The 19,116-nt window shown below is 39.3% G+C and overlaps 1 protein-coding gene across 6 annotated transcripts in view; it reads right to left on the reverse strand.

The window, feature by feature from the left end:
• The window catches only part of sbno2b (strawberry notch homolog 2b), a 59,272-nt gene that overhangs the window by 17,233 nt on the left and 22,923 nt on the right, over positions 1-19,116 (reverse strand). For 3 of the 6 annotated variants that reach the window (XM_026304558.1, XM_026304561.1, XM_026304557.2), the window contains 5 exons: positions 3,230-3,406; positions 1,652-1,738; positions 670-775; positions 366-526; positions 80-213 (listed from right to left, as the gene is read on the reverse strand). In XM_026304558.1, coding sequence (XP_026160343.1) covers positions 80-213; positions 366-526; positions 670-775; positions 1,652-1,738; positions 3,230-3,406 — 665 coding nt within the window. Of the gene's footprint in view, positions 1-79; positions 214-365; positions 527-669; positions 776-1,651; positions 1,739-3,229; positions 3,407-13,248; positions 13,649-19,116 lie in introns of those variants that run through there. The other 3 variants (XM_026304564.2, XM_026304559.2, XM_026304560.2) reach the window with 3 other exon arrangements.

Raw genomic sequence — 19,116 nt, forward strand, 5'->3', positions numbered from 1 at the left:
ATCAATAAGAGTAAGCCAATGAAAAGGGTTGTTGTTTAGTTTTTCAAACTGGTTTACCAGAGTAGAAAATCTCTATTACCATAGTGCCTTCTTCCTTCCCTTAAGGTAGTTCTCCAGGATGATTCCAGCCACAGTTCGTCCCTTTCCAACGCCTGCCCCATCACCTATCAGGAAGCCTGCCCTGTGCTTGTTCTGCAGGATCACCTCGTGTTGCTAAGGGTGTATGAAAAGCAAAAGGCTGAACAAAGATGCCTACACAATCAAAACTAAGCATTCTTAATTTTAAAATTATTTGATTTTTTTTAATAAATCAAGGGTAAGGGCTTAATTTGCTATTATTAGGTATTGGGTGCCAGTGTATATACCTGACAGGCATAGATGATGGCCTCCAGCTGCAGAGCGGACAGCAAGCCACTGTTGATAGTCGACTCAGCGATAGACAGAGTGTATGTGATGTCAGGAGGTGGGACACTGGATAGCGTGTTGGTCTCCACCACTATGTCAGGATGAGCAATTCCTATCGTGGCTGAGAAGAGGGGAAAAAAACAGAAGCATTTTAAAGAGAGGGAAGTTAACAGCAAACTGCAGGAGTGCCATGTCATATTACAAAGAAAAATGTAGCTGTGGTAATAATGTATAAATAACTGGATGTTCAATCCAGTGGCCTACATTTAGAGGGTCTGTACTCAGCATATGTGTCTACATGTCCCAGTTCCTCTGTCTCCTCTTCCTCAGCATCCTCTTCCTCCTCTGGTGGTATCTGAGTTCTCTGAGGCTGGAAACACCAAAAAAATCCATCAGCATAATTAACAATAGGAGTAGCCGCATAGGGAGTTTTATTTCTTGTTTAAGCTTTGGAGAAGATGAGTTAGGAAAGTGACTAGCTGAAAGTTTGATGTAGATAAGCAGATGTTAGGACAACACCTGTTGGACACCTTATTGAGGAATTAATTAATCATTGAAGGAATAAAATATATGAAACTAGACGATGCAATTTCTGAAGAAACTGCGTTGGGATTGCTGACTGCTGCAAAAATCTCGTGGCAAACTGTCTTGCAGGCCGCTAAACAGCTGAAGTATGTTTTGAATTGCCTGACGCAGTTGGAATAATCGAGAACTATGAACTGTAGCGAGGGGTCTTTTAGGGCCCTTATATTGAGAAAATGCTATAAACAGGCTTTTATTTTGAAAGGACAAAGTTCTGTAGGAGACTCATGCGATCTTATACTAGAATCTGGACTTTATTTTGAATATTCCATATACTTTACAAAAATGGAAATGCCGAGGGGCCCATTTTGACAGACAGCTCAATATTGATGAGTGTGCCCTACAGTTTGTTCTCTGTGCAATTTCCATTTGCAGAATGTCCAATGCATACAGTATGCAGCAATGCTTCATCTGTGGTAAATCACACTTTTCACAGAAGGCAAAGGTAATTTCACCTTCATGCACTGCTATTATGTGACCCTCCCTCTCAAGAGTAGTGGCATGTTATGTTTCTGTGTAGCTGAAGATTTATCTTATCGTGGCCACACAGGGTAATAACAGCTACACATTAGACACAGAACACAACCTGGTATCTGTGGATTCCTGAGAACTGCCAATAAACAGGCTTGTCTTAACATCAGATTGGAGGGGTCAGTGTGACTACCTGAAATCCTCCTGAAGCTGAGGTGCTGATAATAGCAGTTATATCATCCAAACTGGCCAAGCCCTGAAATCTGCTGGTGCCATTCTGCTGTCAACAAAACATAAAATGAAGAAAAACAAACTCAAATAAACATAGTGTCAAAAGTATAAGAAAAGAGAAATAAAAGAAAAAACATGAATAATCAATCTGTGTGTGTTTTATCTTTACAGTACATGCATATAAAGGAATGTGTGGGCACTTCATGGATGTTTGATGGAGCAGTACTCAACAAAATGCAATTTGCTGTCTGGGAGTGAGAAGCCAGCAACAACAGCAGCAAAAGACAGATAAAGCTGAATGTGGCTGGGAAACATAATAAATGAAATAAGGGCAGAATGAAAAGGAAAACATAAAAGGTTTTCAGGAGGCAGGAGAAATAAATGTACTCTGACTCATATCAAAACTATATCCCTGGACCCATCCAATTCAAAATGGACTCAACAAGAAAGCAAGCAGGAATGGTGGAATGCTTGCCAACAAATCTGCTCTCCTCAGTTCACTGTTTTGGAAACCGTGATATTCTACAGTTCAATTAACGTAGGGAGGGTGCTGTAGCAGTAGCTAATTTAGAGATACGATTTTGTGGTATGACAAACAAAATCAACTGGTTTGAAAAATGAGCAAAAAAAAAAAAAAAGGTATTTTAAAATTTTAGCTGTCTTGATATTTTTGTATGGTTTCTTTGAGCAGCTACAAAAATGGTCAGTCATGGAGCCAATGTCACGAAGGCTGCTGAAGTGCTCTGATTGCAATTTCAAATGCATGCGGTTATATTAATTGAATGTACTTCAGAGTAATAAATGACTGGAGAAATATCTGGGGAAGACTGTATGCATTAGGACCTCAGAACAGCAAATACCAAAATAGTTTTCAGTGTTGTGCTGTAACTGTATTCCACAGAGTCATCTATTTTTCATGCGTCTGTGACGATATTTGTTTGTGTTGTCAGGATTCACAACTGTAGAGCATGCTATGGACTGCCCAAGAATAAATGTTTGAAAGAATGATGGTCTTTGCCCGGCTCACACAGTGAGTATTTATTATTTATTTATTTATTTATTGTTCTTTTAAATCAATGTGCAAAGTTCTAAAATACTATTGCACAGTTATTAAATTCCAATTTGTGCATTGGTTAAAAAATATTTGAGGCATCAGGGTATCCAAAATGACAATGAACTTGTAGTTTCTATGAAGATAATACTCCAACTTAAATCCCTTTTGCAATAACTTGCAGAAATACCATCTTCAGACATGGAATGTCATTTTTGACTGTAGACTGCACTGAAGCATGTGTCACAACAGAGCTGTGGTGTAACCATCATGAAAAGCCCACCATCTGAGAGTGAAAGCTGCCAGATCTGCACTAATGTTTGCAGAGTAAAGAGGACAAACTGCTTGCTGTTCCTTGGTGTCCACCACCACCGACATGCATGTTTTCGTTTAAACAGGATTGTGTGACATTATAGTTGTGAGGTGAGGTGTTGGTGTGTGCTTATGATAATGTGTCTGTGTTTGTGTGTGTGAGTGCTGGCTGCTGACCTCTAGCTGGCTCTGTGCTGGTGTGGTGGTGGTACTAGTGTTGACATCCCAGATGGTAGGAACTGTGTCCAAGTTGTCTGTGCTGATGAAGGAAGGGACATCAGCGTACTCCGACAGTGAGTCAGTCGGAGAGGAGAACAGAGAGTTTGTGGAGAGCTCATCAAAGCAGGACAGGTCCTGAAGACGAAAAAAAGAGGAGTTTAAAGTCGGGCTTTGAGCAGGGCAAAATTTATTGCACAACAGTAAATTGTATTGATTTTCTCCCACCTGTGGGATAAGTTAAAACACTCCTGAAAGGGACACACAATATATTCCCAAATAACAAAAGAAGCCACACAGTCTTTCCCAATGCTCCCATTACTGATAATCTTTATGAGAATAGAAAGGAGGCCTATAAATCCTAATTTATAGGATCCAATCAGACAGAGCCCACATAATGCACAGGAATATTTTGTATACCTCAAGAAGTAAAAAGGTGTACAGACAATAGAGGTGGCACATTCATTCTGGATTTCATCCAATACTGCTCTCTTCTTTGAGTAACACGAGCAGCCTAAACAAAATTTAATCGCACGCAGATGTGTTAGAGTGAGCATGCAAAATAGAGTGAGGGGCAGGCATAATGAGAATGCTCGTGTCTGTGTCTGTGTGTGTGTGTGTGTGTGTGTGTGTGTGTGTGTGTGTGTGTGTGTGTGACTTCAGCCATGGCTGCCTTCCAGTCGCCCCCTCTATTCATATCATTCCCAGGCCATTAGCATGCCACGTTGTTTAACTAGCCTCTCACAGGCACACTTGAGTCCCTGGAGACTTATAAACATGGATGTGGGGAGATAGGGAATGAGTGATGGTGAGGGGGATAAACAATGCTAGACAATGACAAGTTGAACCGAGGAGAAACTGTTTTTGGTAAGTATGGATCACTTTTTATGAAATGTTATATTGTGGGTGTGTCTGTGCCAGTATTTCTCACTGTGTGTGATCATTTGCATGTATATTTATACTCTATGGGCCATGTGTGGAGATTCCCACACCCCCACATCTCAGCCAAACCCTCTAGAGGGCCATGAAGAGGCCTTGAACACAACCCAGAGGACTCTATTTGCTAATTCAGCAATTTCATTTCACTCTTTAGCTAATTTTAAAAAGATTTCCACATTTTGGGAAATACACTTACTCACTTGAGAAGACACATACCACTCATGACTGTAGCAATGCAAACATTTAACAGTTAGTTTTACACATTTCTATTATTTTAATTGCTCCGTGGTTTTTAAAAATAATTAGTGGTTTGTTACAGCATCTAAAGAGTAATTACTTTTTCTGATAAAAATAATGTAAGTAGTGAAGAGTGGGGTGGAAGGACAATATCCTGTTAGGACTGAAGAAGTGACTTAGGAGAAGAACACTGCTGTGCTATGTCCCAAGTATAAACTAGAAACAGAAATGACTATTTGTGACGCTGACTCAATCTCAATAATAACGATGCTACTAATAATTGCTGAGAAGCTGCGCTGACCTCTGTCATAGTTAAAAGTTAGCTATTACTCAGAGAACAGCTGAAAATGTTTCACAACCATGAGAAAACAAGACGTAGCCCTCTTAGTGTTAACATGACTACATTATGTGGGAATGGGGAATAGTGAGGGAGGTGAACAGCAGACAGACAAACACAGGCTGAGTCCTGTGTGAACTTACAGATACATGTGTATAATTTTGCCCTCTGATGCTAAAGAATCAACTTGCTGACGCCAACATGAGGATGTTTGTGTGCTGGAAAGTGTTTTGTTTCTAACGGTCCAGCACTCAGCTTATCAGTGTTTGCTGGTAGCTCTGTGATTATGCTTCTCTCTTCAACTCTCTCGCCCTACCTTTCTCTTTTCTTTCCTCTGTGTGTGTGTGTGTGTACGTGTGCTTTCTCAGGGCAAGATCAGGCATGAGCTCAGAAAGCAAGCTCTCCCAAGCTGTTCTACCGTGCAGACAGCTGAGTAGAACAACTGCCTTTTTCGGGGTGACAGAGAGGATGAAGTAGACATAAAATATCACTACCACACATAACCTGTAACTTTCTCTCTACATGTTGTTTGTTAATCTTGTCAGCTTATTGTCTTTGTGTCGCCTTCTATTCTCTGTCACCCCTTGATCTGCTCCCTCCCTTCTTGGCTCTTCTGACTGAAGACAGATGAGTAAACAACAAGGCTCCAAAATGGGACGCTGTGTCACCAGAGGAGTCATTCCACAGAAGCATAATTGTGAAAAAACACAGATAAGTGCAGACAGATGGATTTCTTGCAGCAGTAAATCACATACATTTTACTGAGCATGATTATTTTCGGAGTTTTCTAAACACAACACCCATCATTTGAAACAAATTAAAAAAAAAATAAAAAAATCTACCTAAACAGATGCAAAAACACAGTTGGATAACAAAAAGATACAAGTCGTCTTAATAGCTTTGCTTGTAAAAATGGTTATGGTCATGAAATAATTTCTAATGACTTCAGTGTGATGCATCACAATAGATTATTCAAACTCAAGCTGAGAGTAGCCCTCAATTAATTTCTTCTGCAAATATGTGATTTGTATTTGGACCTGCAGGTCATTGATCCATGTTATATTAAAATGTGACTTCTTGCCTTTCCGCATCAGTTAAACCCATTTAACAGAGTGTACTGTGCTGGTGGAGGGTTGTTATTATGACACGGAGGAATTACAGAAAACTGCAGCAGCCTGGTTGGTGCTAACCAAGACATGGCCGACCCCAGCACCATGCTAATCGAGCTGTTAAGCAGAGTGTAACAGAGACAGCAGTGTTTGTCCCCTGGCAGACCTGTACCCAGGGCTAGTTCACCTACTGTTCTAAGACGGGGCCCTGCCAAACAGAGATAAGGATTGAATTCCAACTGCTCTGATGGTAATCTGGCTCCTTCCACAGACCAGAGCCACACAACCGTACAGCTACTAATCTCCTTTTTCTCTGCCGTGCAATGAAAAATATCTGAATGTGTGTGTTTGTATGTGCGTGTGTCTTTCAGGAAATTAAATCTACATGAACTCTTTAGTGTCATTTCTGGGAAGAGCTAAAAAAAAAAAAAAAAAAAAAAAAAAACATGTTTGTGAACATGTGAAACCCTGTGTGCATGTTTTTTTTCTTGTCTGTTGTCCAACCTCTTTTTTCATGTGTTCTTTCACTTCAGTTCCTCCACTGCTATGAATGGTGAAGCCAGCATTGTGTCATCCCCTTACAAACCCATACAGTAAAGTTATATACCGGCATCCATCTGACCAACAATCAGTCATAACACGGGGCAATGTGCAATCCACACAACCTCACATTCAAAGGGACTTTTGCATAAAAGCTAAACACACATATGTACAGACTGTACATTACAACATGTGTCCACAGAAGCGGTAAATTGTATATGAATGGTGGATAATGACAGCTGTCTGCCAGCTGATGATTAATAGAGGCAAACACTGCAGTGAAAAACGGCTGCAGAAGCCTCCCCAGCTCAGTGAAAGCCTGCAGAGCTGTAGAGTTGCTTGATGGTTGTGGTTGTGAAGTTATCAGCTTTAAGAATCAGAAACTGGAAAAATGCACCTCTTAACATTAACTGCCCATTAACAGCTTGGCGTCATCATCTGTTTGAGCTGATGTATTCACAGCATGAGTATGATCTGAAACATTATCACACGATATGCTTTCTCAAGAATGCTCCAATAAAAATCTAAACATGGAAAGCAGCTGCTTTCAGACTAAAATAAACATGAGAAAGTACAAAATGGTAAAAAAAACAAAGTCTGTGCTACCCATGCAGATCCGGAGAAGTGACAAACACCTATTTGTGACATAATGACTACAATGACACTGGTCATTACCTGACACAGTCCCTATGATAAGCTTAGGCGTTACCATACAAGGAATTCTGGCAGACTTATCTTTTAGTTCGCTTTATAAACAATCATTTCCATGGGCCTGTGTACCTCTCTTTGTAAATACTGCTCTTTCCTATTAAAGGAAATAGGGCTTCTAATCAAAAATCCCATCAATGATAGCTTTGTTCTACTGACAGAACTTTGAAGGGGTTGAAGTAAATTAGATAGAAATCTTTATTATGCACATTGTTAAAAGAAAAGATTCAGTGGATGGGGCATATATTTCCCGATAAGCTCTATTAAGCTACCACCAGGCCCCTGAAATCAAATTACTGACTTAGTGTTTGTGTATGTGCTCCTGTGACTTACCACATGTAGAAACCCCCAGTTATTTTATTAACTGTATTTGCAGTTCAAGACCAAACCAAAGGTTGATAATTTCTTGAAACAAGATAAGCAATAAACTACTACTGCTGCTTTTATTTTAAGTTACTGCTAAATATTAGAGTCTAAAAGTTCCCCGTAATCACAGAGCAGCCTTCATATATACACTACTATAACATTTTGCCCTAGGCCACATCCTGTTAAACTCAATAACCTGCTGCAGTGCAAGGCCAGGCTGAAGGCCCAGGCAGGCAGGCCAAGCCCAGGGCTTTTCCCCTCCTACACACTGCCAGCCAGCTCTGGCTGCTTTTCCAAGGCCAGGAAACAAGTAATCCTGGCCTCCCACTTATCCCACACACCCACATACAGTATATAGACAAATAGACACCTTAAATGATTCTCCATTTCACCCCTACCCTTCTGTCATCTCTCACTTTTTCTCCCAGTTTTTTAAAGTCCATCCCCCTTGTTGCCCATCCCTCTGCAATCTTTTCCCCTGCCCTTTCAACCTCTCATTGTGTGTTTATCCTAGTTTTGTTTGCCCACAGAACTCTGCAGTGCAAAGGAGATCTCTATAACCCAACCCTTACCTTTACCTCACAGTAATCAGCAGGTAGCTCTATTGCTTTTTGGGAGATATTGTCATTACCACATACTTACGACAACAAAAAACAAAAATTCCATCATATTACCACACCACTGCACCATATCACGCGGATAATTCACACATTAATCTGAGGTTAATACTGTAACCACAGTACTACTGTAGTGTAGTACTGTCTTGAGGGCCTTTTTAGAAAAAGAGCCTTATTATGAACAAAGTTAAGGGCTCTGGGCTGTTAGAGCAAAAATACTTTCCCCTCTGGGTCCTTTTTTAGTCCTTTCTTATTATTCTGTATGGCTACAGAGATCCTGCCTCAGCCTGAAAATGTTGCTGTAACAATAGTGGTAAAGATGTGTGTGTGTGTGTGTGTGTGTGTGTGAGTCAAATCATAATCAGAGGTCAAGGGCCAAGAATGCTAATAAAATGCCAAGGCTATTTTCTGTAATGTAATCTCTGTTGAGTAAAATAATGTATCCTAGCATAGTCCTATTAAAGCCAAGAGGGTCCTTATGTTCCTGTGCTCCTGTGCTTTGTACTTTTGTATGTGTGTGTGTGTGTGTGTGTGTGTGTGTGTGTGTGTGTGTGTGTGTATTCGATCATCCCACACAGTGGTCAGCTGACTTAAACAAACCCCACCCAGGGTTCTCCCCTCTAGGGTCAGCTGTTGACCTTGTCCATGCAGTAAACAAAACCTAATTGATGGCCAGCATGTGTGTCCTTTCATGAGATGGGTCGGGGCCCAGGAGCTGAAAAGCCATCATTGGTGTCTCTTTTTTTCTGGATTATCTCTTGCCAAGCTGTCTTACATCCCTGACATATTTGATGGGCTGTGACTTTAATAGCACAGCTCGAAGCTTTTCCTTTTCCTTAACCTCATAGACTCAAGGCACACGGCGACTTTATGGCATACCAGCTACTTGATTATCTTTCTACTGAGGAGATTCCTTTGATTTCTGATTTACTGTCACGTATAATAGTTCAGCAAATGAAGTGTTTTGTGGTCTGCACGGCCTGTCTTTCACATTGAGACTTAATTTACCTTATCCTGTCACAGAGCTTTGATCGAAGAGCCAATTTGTCAAGCAGGCAATGTATTTTTATGAGCACACATGATCTATACAATGTTATTCACATATAAAAGTCTAGCAGAATCCTGAAGGTCTCTATACATCTAGAGAAAGGCTCAGCAAAGTTTTAGCAATTTCACTAAACACAAGCTCCAGTCACAGCCTGTAGCGCTGAAAGTGATGTGACAATAATTTGAATCACAATTTTCATTTAAATACCTTGAGAAATAATGAAAAATTATGAATTTTTACTATATTTACATGTCTATAATTGTAGGGTCAAACAGAAATCATTGTCTGATCTTTGTCTGCCCTACCAGCAGCTACGTCTAGCACTCCCTCTCAACAACACAACTTCTTAGGCCAATCAAAGCGGTATACCCAGTTCGACAACCTCCTGACAGGCAGACCTTCATGTCGTGCCAAGTCTGAGTAAAATAAGCCAGAGACAGCTTGCTGCTTACAAGCCTACTGGAATTTTCCAGCGTTTTCATATGTTCTGGAAAATAAAAGGATGCCATGTCATGTGTCCCAGCTCGCAGCCGAACGAAGGAGCTTGTTTACTATTCAGCAATGTTCTGGTAATTTATTTCTTTCTCCAGCAAAACATAGACCAACAGAGTTCAACATGTAAAAAGAAGCACACCTCAAGTAAAAAATGAAAAGCAGAAAGGAAAGAACTAAAATAAAAAGCAAAAGACAAGCACAAGCAATGAGGAGGATTTCATCTGCTGTATATCCTGGTTTCTTAAGAATAAGCTGACATTCACAGAGTAGTGTCCCAAAGGATTAGACTTTATCTTCCTCCATGTTGAAAAGAAGAGAGCTGACAAGATTTGTTGAGAAAACTTAAGACCAAAAATGACTCACTGTAAATGTGCGTGTGCACTTGTGAGAGAAACTATTTGCATGTGTGTGCCTCGATCCTCAGTGCTGAGAAAAGTGGCTGTAGGGGGAGTGTTGACGCAAGATGACGTCTCAGTTATGCAGAAATTTCAACAGAGCATATCACATTTCAGGTTCAACGCTATCATTTTTAACAGTCACATGAGAAAATTGTATAAGTGAAACACTGAAACTGGTATTACATTTTGTGTGAGACTATGTGACTGTGTCAGCTGATTGTAACTTTAAAGAACTACATGCCCAAAGTGAAGCAGATTAATTATCTTCGGGGAGAAAAACCGAAACTCGTACCGATGTTGGTTACCTCTGCTAGCACTTGCTCTACCTGTTGAAATCTTGAATACAGTATTTCATGTTAATTTACCTGTGTAAATTGGTTTTAAATAGTACAAGCTCCACTAAAATTCAAAGTGAAACATCTCAGTAACATTAGGGAACATTTTACAATATCCCATTTTTATGTGCTTAAGGGAGACAGTACTAGATGACAAGAACGTCTGTATTTGTATGAAATCAAACAAGTCAAGTGAAACAACTTTGCTCTCATCTTCCTTCCTCCTTTAAATAACACAGAACCTTTCACACACCTGTAGTTAAGAGACCACTACAATGTTCTTTCTACAGATTGTGGGCCTGATGCCTGTAAGTTGCTGATTTGGCTCTTAGAACTAACTGGTGAATAGAACAGGAATTTATTCGTTAAAAATCCTGAGCACAGTGGACGACTTATGACAGTTATGACAGTTTGACCATGTCAAGTTAATCATTAGGAGTCTGATCATGCCAGCAAGTTATTTTGGGGATTGACGTCAACTTAGATTGAAAGTGTGAGTTTAAAATGCTGTGCTAGTTTATCTTTGATGTGGATAGTAAAAACAGATAACACAATATAACTTAATATATGAATCTTGATGGATTTTAGTACAAATGTAGAGCACTAAACAACCACCTTCATACATTATAAACCCGCTGGTGTATTGATTCTTTTTTTTTTGGTCATTTATTCATTTTACAATATTTGTCAGAAAGCTTTGATTGATTTGCACTAGAACTACTGAAACAAGTATTTAACATCAATTTTTTTAACTTAAGTATTTGTTTGTCAGGGACTTACTTAAGTTTTGAACTTCCAAAATTACAATTACAACTAATCTATTAGCAGAAATAGTCACAGAGAAAAGTAGAATCTTTTCATTTTGCCGTCACTACAAGTGATTGATGATGTAAAGATGAAATTACTCATTAACAGTAAAAGCAGAAGATCTGTGTAACACCTTACAAACTGACGCCTTCAACTGACTGAAGCAGCTGTTCTCTTTTCCATCTGCTGTCAGACCTGACCAATTTGTGGCTTTGTGGATCATGCATCAAAGTAGCATGGATTGTTTCAAAAATGAATAACTAGAATATCACCCAGTAATGTTGTCTTTTCACCTTGCACTTCCCTTGTTACATTCTTGCATGTGTAGTGGAAACCCTCTTGAAACATGTTTACTTATTGCAGACATGGATGGATACTAGAAAGTCAACATGCAGGATAAGCAAACCAACAACCTTCAATCTTTCTTTGCACAACAGGACCCTTCTTCTATATTCTTGCTCTCACTCCACCATTCATCATCAAAGCCCATGCTCTCACTCATCTTCTCCATCATTGTTTATTCACTTCCCGTAAGCTGCACGCTTTGGTCATGCTTGAGGTTTAACGTAATACCAGGAAACTGACGACATGAGCCCACCAAGAGGCTGCCCTGCTGTGCCCCTAGCCTTAGTTTCACAGTTGTGTGGGTTTTTAAAACAATAGTCAGGTATCTTGCACTAAAGACCTTTAGCTTTGATTTGTTTAATTCCAACTACCTAAGTCTCAGATGTGTTTCAGGGGAACTTTAAAATACACTTTTTATTGTGCCGTGGAACTACTAGGGATTAATATTCCTAATGAGTACCTGACAGACCTGAAAAATTGTTGACCTGATCGTACAAAAGAGGAAAGTGTTATATTACATTATATTATAATTATTATATATTATATTATAAATATTTGGATACTTAGACACGTCTCAGTTTGCCAAGGGACTCCAGGATCACCCATTGTCTGACCTAATGTTCATTCGTATATTTTACTGCCAGTGGATTCATCATCCAATGGAAACCTAAATGAAATCATAACTTTCCATGTAACAGTCAAAGTACAAACAGGATTACAAATAAACAACTCATTTTTAGCCTGCTATGCACTTATTTCTTTTTTTAAAAGAAACATTGTTTAAAATAAAAACTACTGAACCAACTGAAGTATACCTTCTCCCTTTTCTGGGAAGTATAAAATGCTGACGATGGTAAAATTAGTCAATCAGAAATTTCTGTGTAAATGGGCTCAACAAGCCATACCCTAATAAAGTCATTAGGCATAAATGAATGACAATTCCACCAATGCTGTGGAAACAAATCTGACAAATCTAACAACAATGTAGTTCTATTCACACTACAGCACAACAGACATATTCAATAGACACCCAGAAAACCAGCAAGAGTGCTATTTACACTGACAAGATATCAGGTTCAAGCACTTACTGGAAGACAACAAGGAGTGAGGCAGACAATCATTTGTCATAGTTCCTGGCTGGGAATCAGAGTCTCAGTGGCGCTGACTGACTGGCACAATGGTGTGCCAAAAAAGAAATTCACAGCTTCACTAGCTAACAGGTCATTTTTCAACATCATTCCAAATCCAGAAGAACTAAAATTTACCTTCACACAGTTTATGTCTGTTACCTGCCACTAACCATTCAGTGACTATGAACTTCTTTTATTGTCAAGCTATTTTAATAACAGATAGATTCCAATGTAGGCCAAGTGCCAGAAGGAACATACCCGGGAGACGAAAAAAAAAAAAAAAAAATCAAGGCCTGTCCCCTTTAGTGCTGTAATTACACGGAAGTATTTTTAAAATTCATTCAAGGAAGTATAGGATAAAAAGTCAAAAGTGGGTAGTAAAACACTCACTTATCTTATGACGTTTCTAGGTTAAGACGATTAAAACTCTTCAGGAAAAAAACTTTTAGTTCTTCAACTAACAACAACAGAACTGGTCATGATATCAAACTGGAAGCAGTTTTAAATACAAACTAATACCAAGTCTTAAAACATCAGTGAAAGAAACGGCAAAAAGAAGCAAACAGTACCTTGGGAAGAGGTCGTCCCAGCTGTGAATACAATTTAGTCCAGAACTGCATGAGAGACATGGGTCCAAACGCTGCAGTATGGGGGGGGTAAGATACACACACATACACTCCTACTTCACCTTAAACCCCTGAGTGCAACAGCTTCTTCCATGTGTTGGTCAAAGTGTTGCTGGTGCACTTCCACCCTATACTGGACTCTCACTCGCCCTTTCACAGTTCCTCTCTGGCTCAACACACACATCTGCCTCTGCTGCAGGTACGCTCAGGGCAATGAGCTCACACATGCAAGCTGTGGTGCTCTGACAGAGACACGGGCAAGTCTAAAACATGCTTCCTGCTTCACTAGGACAGTCAGGTATTTGCATACAGGGCTTAGTCATAGTGATTGTGGACTAGTTCCTCCGAGCTCAAAAAGGTGGTTGGGGAGTGAGTGAGAGAACAGAGGAGGGGAGGGGAGGAGAGAGGTGGGGAGAAGAGGGAGGGAGGAGGGGAGGAGCTTTCAGGAAATGATGCTTTTGTTGGTAAGTGACTAGAGTTACTGGCAGTCGGGCCCATTTTACTGTACATGGTGTAACTCAACCGCATTTGTAGTGTAAACAGTATTGCGCTCTGGACCTGGCTGCTCCTCACACCCCGCTGCTTACCGCTACGTTTAATGGGCCTGGGCCACTATTTAATGATTATTATATTTAGAGACTGACTCCCTGCCTGGCTGCCTGCCTTACTTCATACTCTGCTCTTTTTTTTTTGTGTCTGCACAGGCTTAATTTCAAGACTGATGTTCTAGTAATAATGTTGCTGATTAATAAAATAATAGCGTAGAGGTGTAACAGCTAATTAGATGAAAACAAAGGAGCTGTCTGATTAGCTAATTAGGGAGGTGAATGCAAATGCAGATCACAGCAGGTTTGAGTTCTTAGACTGTCAAAACGTCAGAGACAGACAAACACATTTAGAGTTTTCACATGGGCGTCCAATAGGAGTTATGCTTTACAGGCAACTGTAATAGGCAGCTGAAAATATTTTATGGGCAGCTGAAAATAACAAGGAGACAGCTGAAGTGGTTAGAAGTGTATTAACAGGTCAAGGGCAAGCTGCAAATATGCCTAGTCAAAGAGTCGTTCAAGAGTCGTTCACTTCAGTCTGTACACAACAACAAATAAATATCTCATCACTGCTCTTACTGGAACTAGTGGTGCGATAAAAAAAAAAAAAAAAAGAATTCTGGGAATCTAATGGCAAATGGGATATTTCAACAAATCCAAGATGGTGATCAAAAGCAACGTGGTAACATTCAGTTTTTCTGACAGAAAAACAATGTTAGCTGTTTAAGAGCCAGCCATAAATCAGGAAATTGTGGTGGAAATTTAAAACATAAATAATGTGATTTATCTTCTTCTTAAACGCAATGAAGGGGTCAATTTGCACACTCTGCTTCCAGGAATACATGATATCAAGTCAGCATGGTGAGGTACCGTAATGGCCGTCTGTGCTGGACTGAAGAGGAGTCAGACACTCAGAGACGGAGTGGCGCCTGTCCATGGTGTCATCGTGGTATGAGTGGGAATCCTCTGAATAATGTGTGTATATGTGTGCATATGTATGTGTGTTAGTGGGACTCAAATGAGGAGGGATAGATCATTGTTAAGCTTCCTCACAGTACACAAACACACAAATATACACACACCTAACTATTACATCAGTGGCTACAGAAGGAAGGTAATGCCTCACTCTGCTGACACATCAACACAGATGGTGTCCAAGCCATTTAACATGCAGCCTCTTCGTCATATGCTCATACACACTCCTGTTGTTTTATAAAAGCCTGGTGACAATGTGTAACGTGACAATTTAGGGATACATCAAACTGAATGTGTTAATGACTAGATTTTAGAAAGTTCTCATCAATTTATGGTTTCATTTTTACTTCAGTTAGACATGCTAGCTTATCCTGGGGTGTAAAGTTATACATACAGTCTGTCTGACATGCTGCAGGAAATGCTTTGTTGTGTACATTTAACTTCCTCTGTTGCATGAAAATAATAATTTGTAATTACTGTAATTTGCAATTAGTATTTGCTATATCATCTTGTAAATGCAAATACATAGGCACTGACAATATGCAACTGGCAATGTAAGCAACAGTGCAATAGGTTTACACTTAGCTTTCAGGAGTTAGGAGTATGCTTTATCAAATACCCAATTCTTATTAACAGCACAGTATAAATAGAGGCTGAAGCACCTAAAGCTAAGCTGCAGTAGATAAAATGGAGCACACACTCTCCAAGGAAAACATTGCACCTAAACAACCCTTCAAATTAACATCTAACTTCCTCCTTTAATCTAGGCCATTCAAATGACTGCACTAGAGTGACTTACTAGGAAGTAGCTGAGAAATACCAACTGATTTATATCATGATTGGCTCACCCCAAGAAAAGCAAGACATGTAAGCCCTGCAGCAGAGGAGAACAGAGATTTCTCTTCAAATAAAATAAATAGTGAAATAAACCATTTTGTACAATTATATAAACTGGATTTTTTAAAAATATACTGTGCATAATAAAAAAACCTCTTGTTATGAAGTTTGACATTTTGGAGGTGATGGGATTCTAAAGTATTATGGTTGTCTATTGAAAATAAGGGTGAAATGATGGGGTGTTTCTATGCAAAGATACATGTTTTTTCTTAAAAGATGACCTTTAAAATCCAGTTAGCCTCTGGGCACCAAAGAGCTACCTAACGTCATTAGGGCTGGGTATCGTTAAGGACGTCACATTGCTATGCATACCTCGATACAGTGTGGTGTGGTATGGTATGATACAATTCTATGTGATACCAATATATAATGCCATATATTTCAATACTTAACATCATTTTAAAAATGGTGCTGAAAATACACCTTGCTGTGTACCACTAACGTAATCTAATAATAGGCACGCACATCTCAATATATTGATAACTGAGTTAAACTATTTTAATTCATTTTTATGTTACAATTTATTGAAGAGCACATAATTCTTATACAGTATGAACATGACAATAAAGTGCATATGTCAGTGTTCTTACATTCATGTGCTATGCTATATCATATGCCATAAAAATCAAAAGTGCATGTAAGTGCTGTCTTTAACTTTAAAGCCAAAAATATAGCCAATGAACCACTTTAAAGGACAATGGGTGCTGCTAAAATCTTTAACATTTCACTCATTACTTAGTTTGCTTCTGGTCTGAAAAGATGAAGACGTGCGCTGTACAAGAAGGACTGGCCCCATCTACCACTGGCCGAGGAAATTACAGCAGCCTCTTATAGCCGGAGGGAGTATTAATATTAGGGTCTGGAATATCAATATTGTATTGTTTTTAAAAATATTGATATATATCTAAATAGATGGCCTTAATGTAATGTAATGTAATGTTATCTATTACCATTTATATCTATCTTATTCATTATTTTTCAATTATTCTTATTAAGACTGTATTTTAATGCTATGCATTTTTTAATGAAATTCTGCTATACAAATAAACCTGCCTTGCCTTACAGTTAGGATGGAGCAAAAGCAGAGGACACATTCAGAGTTTTGGATGATATAGACAGCAGGGAAAGGGGATTCCAATTTCACAAAAACAAAACTGCAAAGAGCCATATACGAAGACTTAATGCAAAGAACTCTTTCTAGAAGTGCACTGTGCACAGAGGAGCATGTGTATGTACTACTGAGAGAAGTGGAAGAATAGGACTCTGAGAATTGCCCGAACGTGACCTGGTGTATGTATGTACAATACATACTATACAGTAGGTGTGTTATTGTGTATTGACAAAGTGCTGTTCACTCTTTGAGGTTAGCCAGAGTGGTTAGCGAATGAGTTATGTTTTCTTTCTTGTCTTCCAGTATGTCTTGTTTTCATTTTGACGCACTTCATAAAGCTTCATATGCTTTAGAGCCACAAATGACCCAACTTAAGCTTTGGCAGGTGTGCAGGCATCACTATGGCAAATTCTCCTTTAAACCACAGTGTGTTTAACATTCAACTCTCTTTAAAGGACTAACTTTTGTTTTTCAAGAAACAAGCTACTACTGATTCTTGTACAGACCTAAAAAAAGGCCAGTAAATATGATAAAGCCTCAATTTGATTTCATTAAAGTATTCTGTATTTGATTATTTATTGTGCTGAGGCCAAGAGTGTTTTGTGTTACTATATATGTTAAGGAGTTCTGTTTCCCAGCATCTCCCTGGAAAATATTTAATGTGTAATTTCTGGGGAACTTTCCTGAAAAGAAAACATTAAGTGTTAATTTGAGCTGCTGCCTTTGATATAGGTTAGGCTGGGGACACGCTACATGATTTTATGCCCAATTTGGCCCCTCCAGTGACTGTAAGGTTATGGCCCAATTTAAGGCTTGTAATAGATTATTTGTCTAAAAAAAACCCTTGTCTGTGCTGTAAACATGATTATTTTACTGCTCCTAATTGGGGCAGCACCTCAATCATAAATATCAAACGTGTAGTTTCCTGGTTTTGTTCAATCATCTACTGTGCGTGTGTTGAAACTGTCAGTTTATACAAATTGTAAACATATAAGGCAAACATATTTATCTATCTATATATATGTGTGTGTGTGTGTGTATGCCTGGTATGCCTGTTTGTATTATATTTATATTTGTTATAGTTAATTTTTATCTATGTTACTTTTTTATCTCATTTTACTATAATTTCTCTCAAGGGTGTTTTGTGTGTAACTCAGCTACTGTGACCAAGCAATTTCCTTTTTGGATTAATAAAGTTTAGTCCAAGTTTAAGCCTAAGTCTATGATGTAACTGGTGCCACTGAAGCCAAATTCAATTGTACATGTCAAATGTCATTAAAAATGTCAGATCTCAGCGTCATCCACATGATTGTAGGTTGACCATGTATTCTATTTTAGCTGTTAGCTAGTGATGCATTGTAATTGAGTGATAATCTAATAGGGATATCGAGTCTCAAAGGGAAGTCTATTAATTCTTATACAAAGTTTCCAGAATTCGACTGAGAGGCATCCTGTCCACATGCTGCAGCAGTGTTTGCCTTACAATACGAGGATATTCCAACAGAGCTCTGCTGAACTATATAAACAAACTGTAACACTGTGGGAAGCCGTGCAACCCAAAGGCAATTTCACTAATGACTCTACAACTGTAACTGAAAAAGGGAAATGGAAGAGGTAAACATGGCAGTCACCTGACAAACTAAACAATAACATCTACAATTCCACCCTGACACTCTTGCCCAAATATCTTCTGTGCTGTCATGTTTCAACAGTGCAATGAAAACAAGAAATCCTGCTTTCTGATTGTGGACGGATACAAAAAAATGGGCAGTGTTGACATGCCACGCTGATAGAGTGGGTGGACGGGGGAATGGAGGGTGGCCTGAGAGTAAGGCGGAGTTTAGTTTAGATTAGTCATGATGACCCTGTGACTTACATTTTCTCTGCATGCCTCACATGGTGGAGTATCCAGAACCAAAAGGAACAGCTGAGAAAGCACAACACAAGCACAAAATGTCTCTCCCTCACACACACAGGCATCATAACATTACACTCTCATTCCATTCTCCAATTCCGGGAAGACAAACATGCTGCAATAACGCACCAATCAGGAAGGAGCTCCACACACACACATGCGCGCACACACACACACACACACACACACACACTTGCATATAAGGAAGACAGCTATAGCTACACGGGTAATCCAGGCAGATGGAAAGCTAGGGAAACCCCACGTGAATCATTAAATCCATGTGCCAAAACACGTGCTGGGGACGGCACATCAGTTTCTTGTGTATGAGAAGCTCCATGCGTGTGTAACTGTTGTTCTCAAAATTT

This window comes from Mastacembelus armatus, chromosome 4 (genome assembly GCF_900324485.2).
Source record: "Mastacembelus armatus chromosome 4, fMasArm1.2, whole genome shotgun sequence".
Taxonomy (NCBI): domain Eukaryota; kingdom Metazoa; phylum Chordata; class Actinopteri; order Synbranchiformes; family Mastacembelidae; genus Mastacembelus; species Mastacembelus armatus.